This window comes from Setaria italica, chromosome II (assembly GCF_000263155.2).
Source record: "Setaria italica strain Yugu1 chromosome II, Setaria_italica_v2.0, whole genome shotgun sequence".
NCBI lineage: Eukaryota > Viridiplantae > Streptophyta > Magnoliopsida > Poales > Poaceae > Setaria > Setaria italica.
Genome location: NC_028451.1, coordinates 14031919 through 14053572, shown reverse-complemented (window position 1 = coordinate 14053572; position 21654 = coordinate 14031919). Strand labels below are relative to the sequence as shown.

General features: G+C 46.0%; 1 protein-coding gene and 1 pseudogene across 1 annotated transcript; one reads left to right on the top strand and one right to left on the bottom strand.

Annotated features, from left to right (window-relative positions):
- Nucleotides 1–1776: 1776 nt before the first annotated feature.
- On the bottom strand, nt 1777–16028 carry LOC101758176 (annotated as a pseudogene).
- A 2627-nt stretch (nt 16029–18655) lies between these two features.
- On the top strand, nt 18656–21334 carry LOC105913869. The gene is made up of 2 exons (XM_012843943.3): nt 18656–20188; nt 21030–21334. The coding sequence occupies exons 1-2, from the start codon at nt 18870–18872 to the stop codon at nt 21049–21051; spliced, it is 1341 nt and encodes a 446-aa protein (XP_012699397.2). The 5' UTR covers nt 18656–18869; the 3' UTR covers nt 21052–21334.
- Nucleotides 21335–21654: the final 320 nt, after the last annotated feature.

The window sequence follows — 21654 nt, the reverse complement described above, 5'->3', positions numbered from 1 at the left end:
ACTGTGATAATAATGGGGCAATTGTACAAGCAAAGGAGCCAAGGAACCACCAGAAGAACAAACACGTGATGCGGCGATTTCATCTCATTCGAGACTTCGTTAACCGGGGTGAGATCAAGATATGCAAAATACACACGGATCTGAACATTTCTGATCCGTTGACAAAGCCACTCCCGCAGGCTAAGCATGATGCGCATGTAAGAGTTATGGGTATTAGGTACCTTCTAGATTGACTCTAGTGCAAGTGGGAGACTGTTGGAGGTATGCCCTAGAGGCAATCATAGAGATGATGATATTCCATTTGTATCCATGATTTGTATGTTGTGTTCATTGAATATCCATTGAAGGCTACTTGAATTGATTTGCAATTATGTGAATTGTATGTGAAACTCTTTACTTGTATGGTTATTCTAAAGTTGTCCCTAGTCGGAGTTCATGTGAGGACACACATGAATATTAGACTAGCACATGTATTAGTTGATGACTATGGTTCACAAGTCATAGACATGGAGATGTTGAACTAATAATGTGGACACATGTGGAGACATGTGCTAGGACTGACCCAACACGAGAAGTAGTTCTCTCTTTAAACAACATATACGTTTTGTCCTTAGACCTGAGATTGCCGCATGGATTCTAGATGTGGATCGACCTACTTAGGGGCTATCAAACGCTACGCCGTAACAGGGTAGTTATAAAGGTAGCTTTCGGGTTTGTCAAGAAGCATGCTATGAGACATGGTCAATCAAGATGGGATTTGCCCCTCTCTGATTGAGAGTGATATCTCTGGGCCCCTCGAGTGATCGGATCCGAAAATGCATGGCCATGCTACATACGGTTAAGAGTTAACCTACAAAGGGATTCCGAATCACAGGATCGAGAAAGAGTGGTCAGCTTGAAGCTAGACCAAATATCGTGAGGCAAAGGGAATAGCATGTATATTATGTTGTGATGGTTCGTCTGATATGATCTTCGTGTGCGTATAGGAGTTGGCACGTCTTGCTAGAGGCCGCTACCGACTATTGGGCCGAGTAGGAGTACTCGGACCATGTCTATACGTATCCGAACCCATAGGGTCACACACTTAAGGGGCTGGAAGCCCAATTCGGATCTGATCCGAGTTGGATTAGGTTTAAAAGTACTAATGGGCCTCGGACCCAGAGGCCCGTTAGGAACCTCTATAAATAGAGGGGTGGGGGCGCCCTAGGGTTTACACCTTTTTGGCGAAACACACCTGCCGCGCCTCCCACGCCCTCGCCTGTTGCAACTCGCGGATCTAGCAGTCCGGCTTGCGACGTTTCCTCCCTGCACGTGTGGATACCTTGGAGGTGTTGCGCCTGCAGCACTTGGACGAGCCGCCGACGAGCCGCCAACGAGCCACGACGAGCCAACGACGAGCCACGGTACCGGAGGCGATCTTGCTGCACGTGGACGAGCTGCTGAGGAGCTGCTGGACGTGATCGACTACGTACGACTACGTGATCGTCTTCACTGCATCCGCATATCTACATCTTCCGTACCAGTACTGCGTCGAGTGGTAATCCCGTGATCCTTATACGGCAGTTCTTCCTGATTATACGCGGTAGAATTTTGAATTGCGCTAGTGTAGCCTACCTCGTATCCCAACACTAGACCTGCTAAATCTGAGCGATAATGGTTGCTAATCACCATCTTATCACTTCCTCGCCATTTTGATCTGTCTCTACATCCGGCGGATTGGGCATGCATTTGGATCAACTGTGGCAAGAGCTAAAACTAGTCAGAACGCAATGGACATGTAACGCACGAACAGAATATATCAGTTGGCACACTGATGCTACATATAAAGGGTCCATAACGGATCCCAATGCTCTAAACTCTCCATGCAGATGCAGTGACAAGTCTTTAAATATGCTTTACAATCATAACATTCAGTTGCCCAACAAAAAAACAGTCTGCATCTCCACCATCATTGTATACCCGACTCACCATACATCGGAAAACATCAATGTGTACGTCAGGAACTACTATTTCACGTCAACGTTAGCTAGCGCACCCAAGAGACGTCATGAAGGTCTGTTGGCAGTCGCTACAGTCGCTCATCATTGTCCCTGTAGGATCAACTCAACGAGCAGGCGCTGCGCAGATTGTGCCTGATCCGGCGGTCCAGATACCACGATCATAGCTTCATTCCCCTCAGAAGGTGGGTCGTAGACGGCAATGTCTGCACCGGAGATCTGAATTCACATGGACAGTAAAAATGTCACGAAATCACAAAAATAATGGTTTAGGATGGTAAACTATATGTGGGTTTCAGAGAGTAGAGAAGTCAGCGGTGTTATAACTTCCGAGACAACAAAAAGAAACCATAATTAGATAATGGAACAGGTGGCACAGAGATGCAGGAAGGAAATAGGTATACGAAAATAATAGATCAGATTAGTACCAACCAAATTTTGAAGCAAGCAGATATAAGCTGCTAGTAACAGTTATGTAAGTACTCCTTCCGTTCCAAATTGTAACGGGTTTTGGCTTAACTATGTATCAATCTATCTAGACACAACGTATATTTAGATGCATAGCAAAAGCTATATATCTAGAAAAACCAAAACACCTTACAATTTAAAACGGAGGGAGTAGTTTTCTACTCATGGGTCAAATTTTGTAACTCAAGGAGAGCCCAATACATCTCATGGTTCAAAAAATTGAAATGAAAAAAACGTGTACTAATTAACTATTAATGCAAAGCAGGGAAGTGGGTTCTTTAAAAAAAGGATCAAGAGGGTCAACTATAAATCTCTTAATTTTGTATTGTCTTTCATCCTTGAAAGCATTTGATTTATTATTAACTCAACATACAAAGTTCAAAAGTGTGAATGAAGATTTAACGTAAATTTTGGAGTCGAATCCAATGCAATGTAACAAACATATAAGGTTAAAAAATCACACAGTAAGACCTCTGTAAGCTGGGCCAGGTTGTTTCCACTCTCTCCACAGACAAGATTTAGGATGCTCCCAGAAACAGCAGTCTCATATGTGATTCTTGTTATCGCAGCATGCTGAACTTCCCTGCAACCAGAATCACAAGTTACTAAAACTTACTAGCCATAAAAAATAGTCATCAAAGAAGTGGAAGGGCGTGGATGCATAGTTAATGGCGCAATAAAAAAATCCAAGGATAAAGAAACTTTAAGTTGAAGCAACCTGTGGTTTGTTGATCACTTTTGATTGTAAATTTGTAATGACCAATGTACATGCTAGAGTTGAAAAGCTTTTTGATGATTATAGAATTATCAGTGCATTGAGAACAGAACTTCAGGAAAAATGTAAAGTATTATCCATCATACTGGTAAAAGTACAAAAGAATACTTGTTTACAAGATAGATGTTACACACAAATGCTAATTGCTAAAGTTGAAACCCCACTTTGTGACTACAATAACACAAACAAGAATGGCAAGTCTGGAAAAGCTGGATGCTACTCCCTCCATTCCAAATATAGGTCGTTTTGGCTTTTTTAGATTCATAGACTTTGTTATGCACTTAGATATACCCTATGTCTAGATGCATAATAACTAGAAAAGCCAAAACGACATATAATTTGGGACGGAGGGAGTATTATTCTTCTTTTGTTTTCTGTGATACAACTTTGTTCTTGGTAACAAATATCTAGAAAGGAAAAATACATTGTGGTTACAAGAACACCAACAAGAATAGCACATATTGATAAAGATATAAGCTTTGATACGCTGGAGATAATGCAGACAATACTAAGTAACAACTAACACAACATACAATTGATGCACTAGAATACACTACTGATTTTGATCTGAAAGCAAAATTAACCTCTAAAGGTAATAGCACACTATTGTGTAAGTAGAGAACAAACCTCACAATATTGTTTTCCTCTGGAAATACAATTCCATGAATTAAGTTGTTGATTACAATGCCATTCGGCTCAGTAGGCTTCTGAATACGATTATCTGAATAGTCGATCATGACACCATTCTCGTTATCAGGTTTCTGCTATTAAAAAATTTCTTTAGTAGTGCCACAAAAGTGAATATGAACATAGGAGAATGATACAAAAATAAAAAATAACTCATACGGTAGAGTATAAACATGCCAAGTGAAAGGAGAGCACTATTAGCATTGAAGAAACAAAAAGTTTTAGCTTCATGCATAACTCAAATGTCTTCTTCAGAAACAAATATGATTAATTTCAGGGAGAACACCCTAAATGTCCATTTAATCTGACAGCTCACACATGTTGTCAGTTGTCACTTTCCACATATGTTGTTTCCATGTATAATCGCCCCTGTAAATGAATATACCATAAAATACCCACCCAACCGTACCTTTTCACTATTTCAGGAGATGACAAGGGAATGAAACTATCAACTGTATATCAATCAGAATTGGAGTTGAAGCTAGAAATAGCATATCAATTTGATATGGTAGAATTAGGGATAGCACAAAGAACCTATTCGTCGCTCTCCCTTGGAGACTCTGACTACTTTTAGGGTTCTTCTTGCTTGATTACAATGGATGATGTGGCTGTGCTTATATAGCCAGCTACCTAACAAACCCAATCTAATCTAAATAACCTTATCTCTCTAACAACCTTATCTCTAATGACCTGCTAACAAACCAATCTTATTCCCCTCGTGGTACTGTTCACGAGCTACAGTACTCGTGGGCTTAGGCCTGCGGCCAGCCCACTGCCATAAAACTTCACCACCCCTAGACAGCTCGTCCTCGAGCTGTGGCAATGCTCAAAGCTGCAGACCATACGGGGCTGGAACCCGGTGGTGATGAAGCACACTTGAGCAGACATAGTTGAAGGCCTGGATGAGCTGTAGGTAGATGGCGGTGTGAAGACTACACCAGGTCAGGAGGTCTGCAAAGTCGTTGAGCTGCTGGGAGGTCCGAGAGTGCTGGAGAGGAGCGTCTGGGGAGAAGACCGATGCTGCGGGCGTTGAGGCGGCTAGCGAAGCTGCGACCCACAGGTGCAGTGCTGCTGCCGGCTCCGGGGCGTCGCTGGCAGGCTCGCCCGTGGGCGCGCCAGGGATGGTGCCGGCAGGGGAACACATGGGTCCGCACGCCGGGCAAGATAGCGAGTCACAGCTTCAGCGGGCGAGGACTATGGCCCCTGCGCGCGTGGTTGCTGTAGGCCAGCAGTGCTGTTGGTGTAGATGCCGCCTGCGGACTCGCTATGGTGGCCGGAATCAGGTACGACGCCCGTGGAGGAGAAGGTGTTGCCGCTGATGGTGCTGTGGTGGGTAGCGGCATAAGTGATGCTGCCCGAGAAGATGCTACCACAATCGTCGGTGAGGAAGCCGTAGAAGCCGGCAGTGAGGCAAGCGCAGCGACGATGTATGAATCTTCCGCCGAATCAGCAGTGGAGACAATCCCTGCCAGCAGATTGGACGATGTTGCCGTGGCCGGTGAGGACGATGTTACTGTGGCTGTTGCGGTTGCGGCAGGTTGGGCCTTCAATGGCGGTGAAGATGGCGGCGCTGCGATCTTGTCCTTCAGGAGCAGTAACTCCTCACGGAGCTCTCAGAATATCTCACATATGATGTGGGCAAAGTGATCAAGCCTTTCCGAAACATGATTGACATCGTCGGACACGCAGCTGATGCCCTCAACCAAGGTGGTGAAATCTGCCATGGCTGGTTGTTGATGCGAAGATGCAATTTGTGGGTGGGTTTTAGGGGATTTGTGGGATCAATCTAATCTAGCGCAGGGGGAAAATTCTTTTTTGGTGATGGCAGAGTTGCAGGATCTAAGGCTCTGAATACCAAATGATATGGTAGAACTAGGGATAGCACAAAAAACCTATTCGCCGCCCTCCCTTGAAGGCTCTGACTACTTTTAGGGTTCTTCTTGCTTGATTACAATGGATGGTGTGGCTGTGCTTATATAGCCACAGCTACCTAATAAACCCAATCTAATCTAAATAACCTTATCTCTCTAACAACCTTATCTCTAATGACCTGCTAACAAACCAATCTTATTCCCCTCGTGGTACTGTTCACGAGCTACAGTACTCGTGGGCCTAGGCCTGCGGCCAGCCCACTTGCCATAACACAATTCGACACAGCTACCAATTCACGGACTTCGTCTTGACTAGGTCAGTTAGGTTAACTTCTTATTGTGTGACAAATTGGCTGAATTCACACTGACTTAGCTTCAATTTAATAGATTCCAGAAGAAACTAGTGAAACAATCAGGTTGCCAGAAGGATGACGAGAAGTCGTATTATGAAAGAAATGGAGATTTATCATGCAATTGAAAGATTAAAATATGAGAAAAAGTAATGGTGTCCAATATGTATTTTTCTGTCAGTAATGATCAAAAGTATATGATGATGCTGTCAATATGCAGCTCAGATTCCCATTCAAAGGCCCAAATTGTGCAAAGAGGGGATGCACAAGAAGCTAACTAAGCATGGGCAATGCTTTTCCATGGAAGACAAGTAGATCCTGGACATTCATACTCCATCATAACTAATTTCAACTTATCTTGCCATCTAAAATCAATTACCCAAAATTTCCCACCTCTTATTGTTAGGAATAGCACTTGTATTCATAACAGGGGCTCTAGGCCCATATATATACAGGTACAAGAAGGGGAAAATATACAGAAAACCCCCTAATACAAAAGGTAAATCACCAGTACATATACATCTAACACCCCCCCTCAAACTCATGGTGGGTCAAGAACACTGAGTTTGGAGAGGAAAAATCTATGCTGAATACGAGTCTGGGCCTTGGTAAAGAAATCAGCCAGCTGCAATTCGGAAGGCACATACTGAAGAGCAATAACCCCATCCTGAACCTGTGAACGTGTATAAGAAACATCCACACCAATATGCTTAGTAAGCTCATGCTTCACTGGATCGCGAGCAATACTGATAGCTCCGGTACTGTCAGACAAAAGAGGAGTCGGCACAGAAACAGAAACACCAAAATCCTCAAGCAACCACTGTAACCAAGTCACCTCTGCCGTCACAAATGCCATAGCACGCAACTCAGCCTCAGCACTCGAACGAGAAACTGCTACCTGTTTCTTAGTCTTCCAAGCAATAAGGGAACCACCAAGAAAAACACAATATGCAGAAAGAGACCGACGATCAGAAGGATCACTAGCCCATGTAGCATCACAATAAGCCGTGAGATGTAAGGAACTAGAGCGTGGAAAGAATAGACGGCGTGAAATGGTCCCACGAAGATAACGTAAGACACGAAGAAGATGGCTATAATGAAGATGAGAAGGAGCTGAAACAAACTGACTCAGAATATGCACAGCATGAGAGATATCAGGACGAGTAACACCAAGATAAACGAGACTCCCAACAATATGACGATAACGAGTGGGATCCTCAAGGGGCTCACCATCAGTGGCGCGAAGATGAACATTAAGTTCCATGGGAGTCTCAACAGTCCGATGATCAGTAAGAGAAGCCCGATCAAGAAGGTCCTGAATATACTTTTCTTGAGACAGATAGAAGCCTTCGGGCATAGAAGAAACCTCAATCCCAAGAAAGAAACTAAGAGGACCAAGATCAGACATAAGAAACGTCTCACTGAGACGGGCCTTGACAAAGGCAATATACTGAGAATCATCTCCAGTAATGATCATATCATCAACATAAAGAAGGAGAAGAGTCCGACCTCGAGGTGAGGTATGTACAAACAAGGCAGGATCATGCGCACTGGCAGAAAACCCAGCAGCAGTGACCACAGAGGCAAAGCGCTGAAACCAAGCACGAGGAGCTTGTTTTAGCCCATAAAGTGAGCGACGAAGACGACAAACCATACCCTCAGGAACAGAATACCCAGGCGGCGGCTGCATATAGACCTCCTCACGCAGCTCACCATTAAGAAAGGCATTCTTGACATCAAGCTGAGAGACGGACCACCCACGAACAGAGGCCACAGCAAGAAGGGTGCGAACTGTGGTCATGTGAGCAACAGGAGCAAAAGTCTCATCATAGTCACGACCATGCTCCTGCTGAAAACCACGAGCAACAAGACGAGCTTTATAGCGCTCAAGAGAGCCATCAGAGCGAGTCTTGACCTTATACACCCACTTGCATGTAATAGGGCGCACATTGGCAGGACGAGAAACAAGGTCCCACGTGTGAGTGCGCTCAAGAGCGGCAATCTCCTCAGCCATAGCGTGTTGCCATTCCGGATGAGGAAGAGCATCACGATAAGAGGACGGCTCCGAAAGAATAGTGGCAGCATAAGCAGAGGGAGAATAACAATCAGGACGCCTACGAAGACGATGACTACGACGCAGAAGTGGCTCAGGAGATGAATCCTCTGAAAAAGAAGCCTCAGTAGGAGAAGAAGGCATATCAGACGAAGAGGGCACAATAGAAGATGGCACATCAGAAGAAGATGGCACATCAGAAGGCCGAACTCTACGAGTATAGACATGTGTCACCGGGGGCTTCACAGAAAAATCAGTAGGACATTCCAGAGAAGTAGACTCCGGGGGAAGGACATCAGCACGATGAGTAGGCGAGGAGACTACAGGGGGGACCACCGGAGGACGTGATAAAGGGGTGATAGCAATAGAAGTATCAGGTAATATTAAGAAGGAAAGGGGATCGACCAAAGACGCCGGGGAAACATCAGAAGAAGGACGAGGATAGAAAGAACGAGATTCATCAAAAATAACATCCCGAGAAATCCGCTTCCTACGCCCAACTGGGTCCCAACAACGATATCCCTTATGCTCAGAACTATAGCCGAGAAAAACACACTCGACAGATTGAGCAGTCAGCTTCGTGCGCTCACGAGGTGCAAGAAGCACATAGCACACACAACCAAAAAGACGAAGACTAGAGTAGTCAGGCACCTTATTTAGAAGACGCTCAAAAGGAATCTCACCATGAAGCGCAGAAGAAGGTTGAATGTTAGTCAAGTAAGTGGCTGTAGACACAGCCTCAGCCCAAAAGTGAGGCGGAACAGAAGAAGCAAGCAGAAGAGCACGAGCAGTCTCAAGGAGATGACGATGCTTGCGTTCGGCCACACCATTCTGAGCATGGGCGCCAGGACAAGAAAACTGAGCAAGAGTGCCCTGCTCAGAGAGAACCTGACGAAGAGTTACAGAAAGGTACTCGCCAGCAGAGTCAGCACGAAAGACACGGATAGAAGTGTCAAAATGAGTGCGGATCATAGAAGTAAAAGACTTATAGATGGATAAGGCCTCGGTACGGTGTTTCATAAAATAAATCCATGTATGACGAGAAAAATCATCTATGAATATAATATAGTATCGATGGCCCCCTTTAGAAACAAAGGGAGCAGGACCCCAGACATCCGAATGAACAAGATCAAAAGGACGCTGTGACACAGACTCACTAGAATGATAGGGAAGCTGAATTTGCTTGCCCAACCGACAACCCTGACACTGAGCTAAGGACTCATGACCTGAAACAGAACCTAGAAGACCACGACGAATCAAACTAGATAGACGGGAGCCACAGAGATGACCCAAGCGATGATGCCACTGATCAAAAGATGCGGTCGACGAAGCAGCCAAAGCGGAGCCAACTAGACTGACGGGCGCAGCGGAAGGAAGACGAAGCCAGTCAAGCTCCCAAAGACGCTGAGAATCACGACGACGAGGGCCAGTACCAACCAGCTGACCCGTGCGACGATCCTGAACATAACAAATATCAGGATCAAGAATGACACGACAGTTATGATCAGTAAGCTGGCCAGCGGACATGAGCTGCATGGTCAGATCGGGAACATAAGAAACATTAGGGACATGAAAGGAGTCAGATAGAAGAGTGCCATGTCCGACAACAGGAAGAGAAGAACCATCGGCTGTATGAACAGTAGGAGAACCAGGTGGAGACCGTATGGAAGAAAGACAGGTGCAATCAGGAGTCATATGAAACGAAGCACCAGAATCAAGAATCCATGGACAAATACCTGGAGTAGACGTGGAAGGTGATCCCAAAGCGGAAGACTGCGAAGCAGCAGCAGAACCTATAGGTGCAGAGGGCTGAGTCACAGAACCCGCAGCACCTGGTGACGTAGAGGTAACAAGGCGACTGAGCAACCTGATGATCTCCTGTGTCTCAGAACCAGCAGAACTCCTCTGAGGACTGCCAGAACCAGAACCACCAGTAGCATTAGCACCCAGCGAAGAACGAGCAGAACCAGCAGGAGCACTAGGACCCTGTGAAGAACGTCCACCGCGGCGAGACTGACCCTCACGAGACTGAGCCTTCTTCTTCCGGTAACAAAAGGCCTCCACATGATTATCCTTGCCACACCAATCACATTTAAGACCACCCCCTCGACTCTCGGAAGAAGGCACCGCAGGACGAGTAGAGGAGCTGACAGCCAAAACGGAAGAATATCGCATCAATCCAGCAGTAAGAAGGCGAGTCTCCTCATTACGAACAGCAGCAAGAGCCTCCATCAGGGAGACACAGGGATGTCGAGCAAGCAGTTGTGCACGAAGGGGCTCAAACTCATCCCGAAGGCGTGTCAAGAAGTCGTAGGTGCGACGAAGCTCAAGAGCCTGCTGCTGACCCAGGCAGGACTGGCAGGTGCTAGGAGACAACGGAGGACTAAGAGTGTCGAGCTGGCGCCAAATAGTAGAAAGCTGACCATAGAAATCATCAACGGTACCATCACCCTGTCGAACGAGCTGCTCCTGACGAATGGCTGCAAGAAAAGTAGATTGACCAGTGGGCTCATAACGTGTGCGAAGAAAAGCCCACATCTGATGTGCAAAATCAAGCTCAATAATATCAGCCGAAACCCTGTCGTCAATGCTAGCAACGAGAATAGAAGCAGCTCGAGCATCCTCATCAACCCATGTCCGGTATGCAGTAAACTGAGACTCATAGGATGCAAGGCCATCATCATAATCAGCAAGGAGCTTCGCCACATCTGTATCATGAGTAGCAAGCAACCGATCCATCTCGTCAGCCGTAGCCTTCTCTGGAATCACTGGCTTCGCAGGAAGCACCGGGTATGTAGGAGCAGTAGGACGAGGTGGACAAGGCAACTCGCCAGTAAGAAACTCCCAAAGACGAAGACCACGCATATGAATCCGTAGACGAGGAACCCAATCGCGATAGTTGTTGCCATTGAATAGGACCGGGCAACGTAACACTGGGACACCACCAGACGAAGGAGCCGAAGGAGCCATGGCGACGGCGAGAGCGCAAGTAAAACAGCGGTGGGCGACGGCGAGAGCGCAGAAGAAAAGCGGCGCAAGCTTTTTTTTTTTTGTTTTTTTTTTCTCTGAAACGCACGTGCACAGTACAAAGCAGCGGCGCACAGTTTTTTTTTTTTTTTTACTCTTTTTTTTTTTTTTTTTACCAAACTCCTTCAGGAGTCCTTATCCGGGCACGCGCACCACACCGCACAGCACAGGCGGCGACGCAAGCAACGGGACAGTGCGGGCGTCAAATCCGCTGGGCGGCGAGGCCGGTGGGGCGGCGCGGACGGCGAAAGGCGAGGCCGGCGGGGCGCCGGGGCTGCGCGGGCGGCGGAAACGGCGAATCCGCGGCGGCAGCACGGGCGGCGGGCGGCGAGGCCGGCGGGGCACCGGGGCGGCACGGGCGGCGAGACTGCCGGGGCGGCGCGGGCGGCGGGCGGCGAGACCGCCGGGGCGGCGCGGGCGGCGGGCGGCGAGACCGTCGGGGCGGCGCAGGCGGCGGGCGGCGAGACCGCCGGGGCGGCGCGGGCGGCGGGCGGCGAGACCGTCGGGGCGGCGCGGGCGGCGGGCGACGAGACCGCCGGGGCGGCGCGGGCGGCAGGCGGCGAGACCGCCGGGGCAGCGCGGGACGAGGACGAGTCCGGCGGGTGGAGAGCCAGACGGGCGGCGGCCGGAGCTGACGAAGAAGAAGAGCACGCAAGTGCAACGTGCGGGGAAAAAAAAGGAACCCTAAGGCAGATTGGGAAGAAATCTAACCCTAGTTCGGCTCTAATACCATGTTAGGAATAGCACTTGTATTCATAACAGGGGCTCTAGGCCCATATATATACAGGTACAAGAAGGGGAAAATATACAGAAAACCCCCTAATACAAAAGGTAAATCACCAGTACATATACATCTAACACTTATGACATATGAACTTGGGACTAAATTCAATTTCCCACGCTAAGTACCTCTTCAAACTCCCTGTCATAACTCCAAATACCATCTTCAATAGTTGTCAAAGAATTGGTACAGGTAACAGGAGGTCATGGTGGAACTAACCATGGAATACTAATTTCTAATCTCAAACTTGGAAAATTATAGGCAATCTGATTTGTAGTTTAATTGGTGAGCATAAGTTGCCATGAAGGGGTGAGATTTATTCATCCTTATTTGAATAGCAAATCCCTAACAGTAGCCATCCGATGAGTTTTAAAATGGTTGGAGTTGGACCTTCTAACTTCCAATCCCCTTCACACCAGAACTCCCAAGCTTCAGGAATGAAACAAGAAACACAGGAATGACTCCCCTATATCCCCATTCATTTCAAATATTTCCAACCAACTAACCAGGCTGCATAGCTATACTATATTCTATACATTGGTTTGTTCTTATCTATCCATTTCTTCAAGTGTGGTTGTCCTACGATACTTCCGTTCATGTTTACATTCTCAAAAGAAGGCTTTCCTTGGAAAATCCAGACAAGAAAAAAATCAACATGGTGCAATAGTCAAATATGGATAAGCATATAATAAAGTTTTATTTGAACATAACCTGAATTTCTGAAGGACTGAGCTCTAAGGAACTGAAAGTCTTTTCCACAGAATCCATTCCATAACTGAGAGAGGGTCCATGATCAACCATATGGGCATTGTCCATTGAATATTGGCTTGTTGAATAGATATTTGCCTGGCTGGTTGCATTTGATTCAGCAATATCAGAAGAGGGAATATGGCCATTGTTGTAGTCTGTTCCGTCGGAGGAGAAAACATTATTACGCAGTTTCCAGGAAACAAGGCATAAAGCATCCCTGACATTCATTAGCTCCCCAGTGATCTGTAGGGAGCAAAGATAAATCTCAATAAGTACAAAGCTGTCCAACACATAGCAGGACAAAAGTAGAATCACAAATCAGCCTAAATCATGAGTTAAGAGAACAAAAAAGTGGGGGAAAAAACAAATAGAAAAGTGATGCACCGAGTATTCATGGAAAGCTTAGACCTTCCACATGTCAAACGTAAACACCAACACCAGTCAAGAACTACTGCACTGATATCATTCTTGGAGTCTAGTTGTCCAAAAGAAGTTTTATTTACAAATCATATTAGAAACAAATCATGTGCAAATATTTTGTTAGCTAATGCAAATAAAACATAAAGGATCTTACAAGCAAACTTTCAAGCGACACAGAGCAATCACTACAAAAAGAATAACATTTAAATGAGAAATGTTTATGAAATTTCAAACATGTCAGCTTTTCATTTGCAAACTGTGCCGTAAATACCAAATGATCACAACACAGAATCATAACTTCAGAAGGTTGAGTTCGTTAACAATAGCTGCTATTTTTTCATAACTCAATGAATTACATGGCACAGAAGAAACAAGTACTACCAAACTGCATATATTTGTAATGCTTTTGTTTAAGGAAAAAAAGCTTGCCTGTACAACTAGTTCAAAGCTTGATGCACATTCTGGAACATCTGTATCATCCAATATCTGAATTCTTGCTCCTGTTGTATTCACCATTTCCTTGATTATAGACCCACCTAAACCAACTAAACAATCAAATTGAGTTTTCAGCACAAGGGCCCTGGCTGAGAATTGAGATGTCTTCTCAAATGTTGAGCGTGTGTTGCTTTCCACCTCCATAATTCTGTCAAATATAAGTAGTAGTGCGCTTTGCACTATATGATATTCCGAGTCTGGCTTCTGCAAGGAACCGAAATCAAATATATACAATGAAGGAACTTTACTAAATGTCATGAGAAGTATAAGATAAGCAAAGTTTCTAGATACATAGAGAGATGTAGAACAGCCACTTCATCATTGCAAAAACTGTTATTTTTATCTTATCTACCAAACAGTTAAGCAGGAGTTCTAAATGAGAAAATAGTAATGGTAAAAGGAGCTTTTAGTGTTCAAAATCAAACCTCTAGGGCACAAATTGTTATCACACGCTCCCTGCAACCGCTAACAGGAGCGCCCACATCAATACAAGCACCAGTTTCCTCTTCAATACCTTTGATAATCAAGCCCTTCTTGCCAATCAAACCTCCAGCAAGATAGGTAGGCAAGAGAAGTCTGAATGAAATTTGCTGAAGACCTTTACTTTGAACATCTCCTGTATTACCTTCTGGACAACCAGTCTTAGGGACACTGCCTTGTGCAAACTCTGTGGATGCCTCTGAGCACAAAATTCCGACATTTGGCTCAGGCACTTCTGAAGATGCCCATGGGAGTATTGAACCTTCTTTGTTAACAGAAGTTGTTGAGCCATCGACTGGCTGATCACCTTGAAGACAGCTAGACAAAGCAACTAGAGCTTTCCTTACAGCAGTCCTATCTCCAGTTATCTGAAAAATAAACAAAACAAGACACTAACCAAAACTGTAGAGTAGCAAATCACAGCAGTAAATCTTTCTCAGTAATTAAGCGTCATGAGTCATATGATCTCATTATAAATGCACAGAACCGACATTCCAAAAACCAAAAGGTCATTACACGAATCCCTGACAATGTACCTAAACATTTGCTCATTAGTTTGTTTTGCAGCAAAAGAACCAGAAACCAAATGGATTACTCATTGCTACAGCATTATTAAGTGAGGCAAGAACAGACTGCTCGTTGTCTGTGTGATTCATTGTCCTAGATCCTATAGACCTATACTAGCCTCCTAGTTCATTCACATTTTTTTTCTTGCAACAGTACAGAAATGGACTCGTGCTGCGATAAGAATGCACCTATGAAAGAATACATAACTAAATAATATATACGAGAAACAGCGCAACGAGAACAAAATGTGTCGAGGTCAAGAAAATAATATCGCACTGCAAAAAAAAATGTACAACATGTCAAATCCAAAAGAAGCTCATAAGCATTGCTAGTATCTGTGCACACCATGCGTGCACATTGCACGACAATCAATTCCACGATTCCACATTGTACAATTATAAGCAGATCATGTCACAAAGGTAATCGTGCTGCATAGCAAACAACAGTCCCTACTTATATGGAAGCAAAGAGCAAGCTGCACCTTTAGAACAAGTTGCAATTTTCTATGTTGAAGTTATATATGATTCCCCTGGCCCTCTCCCTTCATGTAAACAAAGACATTCAAACATTTTTAAATTTCCATGACACTGCACTGGGTCGCAAGCGTGAGCTCACGTCCAGTATGCAACCACACATTTCCCCCCAAAAAGGAGGATTCACAAATGCACAGAGCACAATAGCGATTGAGGGAAGCATGAAGAGTAGCACGTACAACTACCAGCTTAGCTAAAATCGTAGAAGAAAGATCGCTGGTATACCTCCACTACCTCCTCGGGCGGCTGCCCCTGCGGCGGCGGCGCCGCCTCCTCCAACGGCACGACGCGCACGTGGGCGCCGGCATTCAGGGCGATCCTCCCCAGGACGCCCCTCCCGGCGGCCGCCTCGAGCCGGTCGGGCTCGACGAGGAGCAGGCACGTGACGCGACCGCGGGGCCCCTGCTCCTCGGCGCGGTAGAGCGCCCCCTCGGCGTCGACGACGGCGACGAGCGCCTCCTGCGCGGGCGAGAGCGCGAGGGGCTCCCCGGACGAGGAGGAGGCCTCGGCGACGCGGACGGGGGCGGCGGGGCAGCGGGTTGGCGGCGGCGTAGAGGCGCATGGTGTCGGCGTCGGAGAAGGACGGCGGGAGGAGGAGGCGGAAGACGACGAGATCGGCCTCGGCATCGGCGGCGGAGGAGCCGGGGGAGGAGGCGGCGGCGGCGAAGGCGGCGTGCGGCGAGAAGTGGGGTTTCGCCGCGGCCATCGCTGGTCGGTGGGTGGAGTTTTCCGCCGGGGAGGAGAAAGTGAGCGAGACAGGGGAAGTGGGGGACGGACGAGCAGGTGGGGTTTTGCCGTTTCGGTGCGGAATCTCAGGGGCAGCCTGGGGATTTCGCGCGCCGAGCTCTTGTGCTTTTTGTCTTGGGCTCAAGGACTCTTCGTCCTAGGGTGCACCTGTCATATCGGATGTTTGATACTAATTAGAAGTATTAAACATAGTCTAATTATAAAACTAATTGCACAGATGGAGTCTAATTCACGAGATGAATCTATTAAGCCTAATTAGTCCATGATTTGACAATGTGGTGCTCCATTTGTGCAATTAGTTTTGTAATTATCTCATTTTTAGTCCTCCAATTAGCATTCGAACATCCGATGTGACTCTACTAAAGTTTAGCACCTCGTATCCAAACACCCTCTTACGTTCAAAGCTTAACTTTAGATTTGGTTGTTTTGTCCTTCTATTCATGTGATACGAACATGACAGATCGTTAATAAATATCATTAGTAGTACTTGATTGCAAATGCGTTGGATGGTTGAATACATGTTTTGATTTCACCTATTTATGCTCAGTTGCTTACCATGTGTGCACAATACTTGTCCATGTCCATGAGCCAAATAAAAGTTAAGCAAGGAATGACCACACTTGCAACTTCTTCTCCGAGCATGCTAGAGCTTCACTCCTCCATTTTACAAAATATTTTCAAATTACATAACGCACGCAAAAAATAACGGGTGGTTACAAAGTTAATGAGTAAGGGCAGTCCAAATGGGACATTGATGATAGTTTCTATCCCTCTTAATTGTCATGCCAACTAAGCAATTTGCTGATGTGGCAGTAGATTTATTATGGAGAGAGAAATCATTTCTTAGAGAGGAAACCGAGTCCTCACGCGCACCAATGAGCCAAGAAACCAGCGAATCTGCATTGGGAAGACCCAAGTAGTTTCTTCTTACTTATTGCCGGATCCTTTGCGCTTGCACCACTGCTACCCATCACTCGAGCTCCTTTACATGATGCACAGAGGATCTGGTACTAGAAGGGAGAATGATTGGTTGGATTTTTGTTTAGACTCTAGATAAAAAAGTTGCATTGTGAAGGATGATTTCTTGATACAATATCCTAGACTATGGAAACTAGGTTGGTTTCTCCCATTAGGACTGCCCTAATGCACAGCGCAGATACAAATGCAGCTACGTCAAAAGATACTCTGCAGCCATCTCCCTGTCCCTGTCATTATAGTTAAGGATGGGCATGGAGTGGTTCGTGGATCCACTCTAATTTAACTTGATTAAATAACTGTTCAGTTTGAGCTAGACAAAACTGAAAAACGAATTAACTAAGTTGTACAAGAATGGAACAATAATGGACTGACGCTTGCTCAACCCTAATTGTTGTAGAGAAAATGAGTGACAACGCAATATTGCATTTTTTTCCTTTGAATAGACAAATCCTTGGTTCGTGGAAATTTCTTGGCCTAGCCAAGAACAAAAAAAAAGTTGTATAAGATCAGGTTGGGGAATATTCTAAACAAATCTACTGAAAACATACTTCAAATTGTTTTAAATTTGTAAATCATTTTATCTTTTTTTATTCAATTTATTTAATTTGAAATTGTATATGTCAATATATTTTTTATAAATTGATCAAAATTATACAACTTAACTTATAGGAAAACTAACCTATGATTTGAAACAGAAGCTCCAACTACGAAACCATTCGCGGAGGACAAAAGCATCCCAAACATTTGCTCTGCTACTTGGATTTTTTGCTAATGCATGTCAGTAGGCTAGAATCTTCGCAAACCTGCAGTCCACCATCATCAATTCACCAAAGCAAATAAGAAAACAAATGGCAAATAATTTTGTGTGTCAAAATGGCCATATAAAAAGTTTGGAGGAGTCCAAACTGAACGCTAAGAGAAAAAAGGAGTAGCCACGGGGATAGCCTAATAATATTTCACGAGCCCAATGCACAAATGCAGCAACGCTTCTCTTCTCCCTCCTCATGCCTCTCCCTCAGCTAAGATTATAACATTATGGCAGCCAGCTATGCAGGCTAGCAATTTGATCAACTCGCAGCATACAAGAGTAACTCCACCAAAGTTCCTAAGAGTTTAAAAGGTACGGACTGGAGGCAAAAAAAATCCAACACGTCCTTACTAGGGTCCCTACTCTAGGAAGGACCCTACCTTTTCCCTTTAAATCCTTTCTCCTACGGGGCGTATAGGGAGGCCCCTACTCGGCCGTATTAGTTTTTCCTCCCCACCTACGCTTACCTCCATTTTCCCACGCCCCAGTTCCTCGCGCCGCCCCATCCTCGCACCACCTCCAAGCAACCAAGGGCGGCACATCCTCGCCGGATCCGGCCCCTTCGCATCCGAATCCGCGAGAGGGAGCTGCCACCGGTCCATCCGAATCCGCGAGATGAAGAATAGAGTGTATCCGTGGCAAAAATCAAAGCAACACAAAAACCTAGTACATACTGAAGAGGACACGCAAAATGAAAACAAAATCATGATTTATTTTTTCCCCTTGGAGTCATGAAAATTTGTACTACAACACTAGTGAATAGTGATATGCTTTCTCGTGCTCGAATTTAAGGCAGGCGCTCAAGTTTGTGCTTTTCTTGAGAGCAGGTAAATGACATATGCAAGGCATGCTGCACCGTTCACCTAAAACGAGCCCAGTAGTTTTCCCAATAAAATTGTATTTTTACTTATGGTCATAATTAAATTGTTGACCAATCACGCATGCCTCTCAGTTTGATCCGTCATCGTCATCGATCCATTCAAACTGCCCAAGAAAATTGACCACCAAATAAACACAGGCCCAGCCTAGCAAATCGACCGATCGATCCCCTTTCCTCGCCCGCCGCTGCCGCCGTCAGATCCATGGCCGCCGCCGACGCTAGCGCCGGCTCCGGCGCCCTCCCAAACTGGGTGATGCTGGAGCGCTTCATCTTCCGTAGGGACGACCCCCAGTCTTTCCGTGAGGACAAGAGGACCTCCGCGACCGGCGAGACCTCCGTCGGCGCTCACTTCCGCATCTCCTTCATCCTCGCCGAGCCCCCCACTCCCTCGCGCCTCTACCTCAGCTGGCCTGGAGGCCCCAAGCACGAGATGATGTGCCACCTCGCGGCGGCCCACCGCAACCTCGTCCTCCTCAGGCTGGACTCCTTCGTCGACCCCTCTTACCCGTCGCCGTTCGGCGAGATGGCGCACGACTACTTCATCTACTACGTCGCCGCCGACCCCCGCTCGCAGGCGCAATCCACGCCTGCTCTCAGACGGCTGCCAGGTTGCACCGTGCACAACGCGTATTTCGGGAGGCCGATCCCGCGCCCGTTCGAGCCTTGGGGTGTTGGCCTGTTGTGCTGTGGTGAGGAGTTTGCCGTGGCGTATATGAGCGTAAGCAGGCGTGACCCGGAGGCCGAGGCGCTGGAGGTGGAGTTGTGGGTGCTCCGCTCGACCGTCAGAGATGATTCTACTGATGGTGGTGAGAAGTGGGAGGCCAAGTATCTGCCGCTCCAGGGGCAGGATGTTGAACACATCAATCTGCTCGACTTTACGACAAGCGAAGTGGTTCCCTTCAAGAATTCCCTCTGCTGGGTGGACTATAGGATGGGCATATTGTATTGTGAGGACGTCTGTGGAGACAGCCCCAAGGCCGTCTTCGTCGGTTTTCCTCCGGGTTACTCCAGCTACCATCCTTCAGTCCGCCCCGAGTTGTACCGCCCCGAGTTGTACCGCGGCTTGTGCGTCACCGAAGGTGGTCGCACGTTGGCATTCCTTGATGTTGTCCGCCGTGATGGCATTGATATAGGCCCAATGGTGCCTGCTGGTTTCACCATCATCTCCATGGCACTGACGGAAACGCAGTCAGCCAATAGTTTTGTGGTTAAAGCAGATGACCTGTGGGCTACACACTCCACGAAGGATCTCCCACATGAGGTTATGATGCTCCCGTTGCTGAGTATGGATGATATCAATGTTGCGCACTTTGTATTGTATGATTGGGCAGACTTGTCTGGCAAGTTCAAGATCTCGCTAGTTACCATTGACCTGAGCACCAAGCGAGTGGTTGGCTCAGTTGTTCCATACATCAATGAGGAAGATCTTTCTACTGACGACGCTGATTTGGTCAAGGCTAAACCAAATTTCTTTATGCCCTTCCTTCCAGCAGAATTCCCCAAGTTCCTGAATCTCCAAAGGTAATTACCACATTGCCTTCCACTGTAACTTGCACACAATAATTGCCATTACATGCAGTCTATTTCCTTTTTGTTGGCCTTAGCTTTTGCCGATCTTATTATTCAACCTTGGTGTCCTTGGAGTAATCTGGCTGAACTTGACCTTTCAATTTGAAGTGAAATTTTTAAATCCATTTAGTCAGACAAACAGGACAGCCAGGAATAAGAAAATTCTGACTGCTAGCACTGCACTGTATTTTCTTCACTATTTTGATTCTGCCTGTCCAATTATCGAATGATTTAGTTCAGTTATTACCAACAACATGGGACACTTTAATTTGTACTAGTTGTATGCATATAAAACTTATATTTTACTCAGAGGGTCATGGCATGAGTCATAAATTGTATACATTCATGATCTATGTACCACCAACGGAAGTTCCAAATGCCGTCGATTCATTGAACCTCCGTTAGGCATTTACTAGTCCGTAGACAGCACTAAAATGGAATAGTTGGATATTAACTGAATTATGCTGAACTGAAATCTCCTAACCGACCTCAATACCAATGCGAGCACGAACAATCGAAATGGAAACAAAAACAAGAGATGTGCCCTAGGCACATGAAGTGGGAAAGCGCAAAGAAATTTAGAACATTGTCTTCATTTGGCAACCCAAATATTAAATGCTGATGGAGAGGAGGGCAAACCAAGATATGCAGATGAGCAACGGACTAAGATGATGGCAAACCTAAGTTTCAATTTATACTATATATTTTTGCTATTATTGAAATCATCAACACTTGTGATCCCTGAAAAGTGTTTATTTCCAATTTGTATACTGAAGTCTCCACTGTATTTCAGGACGAGGAAGAACCCTGCATGAATCACTTTCACTGCACCGGCCACTTGTCACCCTTTTTGGGTTCTGCTGTGTTAAGTGATGGGCTATTTCATTCTGTGGTTTATGAAGTACTACTGTGTTCACTTTTTGTGAGGTTTAGGGAGTACTCCAATAGTCTTTGATTGTGTTTTTTTCTGTATCTGTCGTACTGTAGACAGCTGGAGGGAAAAGCCTTCACCAGACCTACAAGGTGCAGGTTGATCATATCGTACAATATGGTCTTTGAGTTTAATGCTATATGATGAACATACCCTTGGCGCTTCAATTTCTCTGTTGGGGTTCCATGATTCTTTCCATACATGTATCAGATGGTGCCACAACCTCTGCCCCCAAAACTCTGGTGCTCCAGCAGCCTTTACCACTGTATGACACAGGCCGCCCCTTCCCCTTTGCTGGTCACCTCTTACTCTCGTAATGGTCCAAATCGCCATCAAACGATCAATGATAGCTTCTTGTGGGCTGCGGCTTGGATGGACCATGTTACTACGTGTAACCTCAATGTCATAGGCCCAACTTGTGCCACTTTTTGTTTGGAAAACTTGTTCATTGGCATTCCAGTGCTAGAAATAAAGCCCATGTTCTTGT

Bases quoted from the DNA above. Each gene is read 5' to 3' on its own strand.
- LOC105913869 (XM_012843943.3), top strand. From the start codon at position 18,870: ATGGCCGCCGCCGACGCTAGCGCCGGCTCCGGCGCCCTCCCAAACTGG. The intron at 20,189-21,029 runs GTAATTACCACA...ACTGTATTTCAG, and splicing joins AAGTTCCTGAATCTCCAAAG to GACGAGGAAGAACCCTGCAT.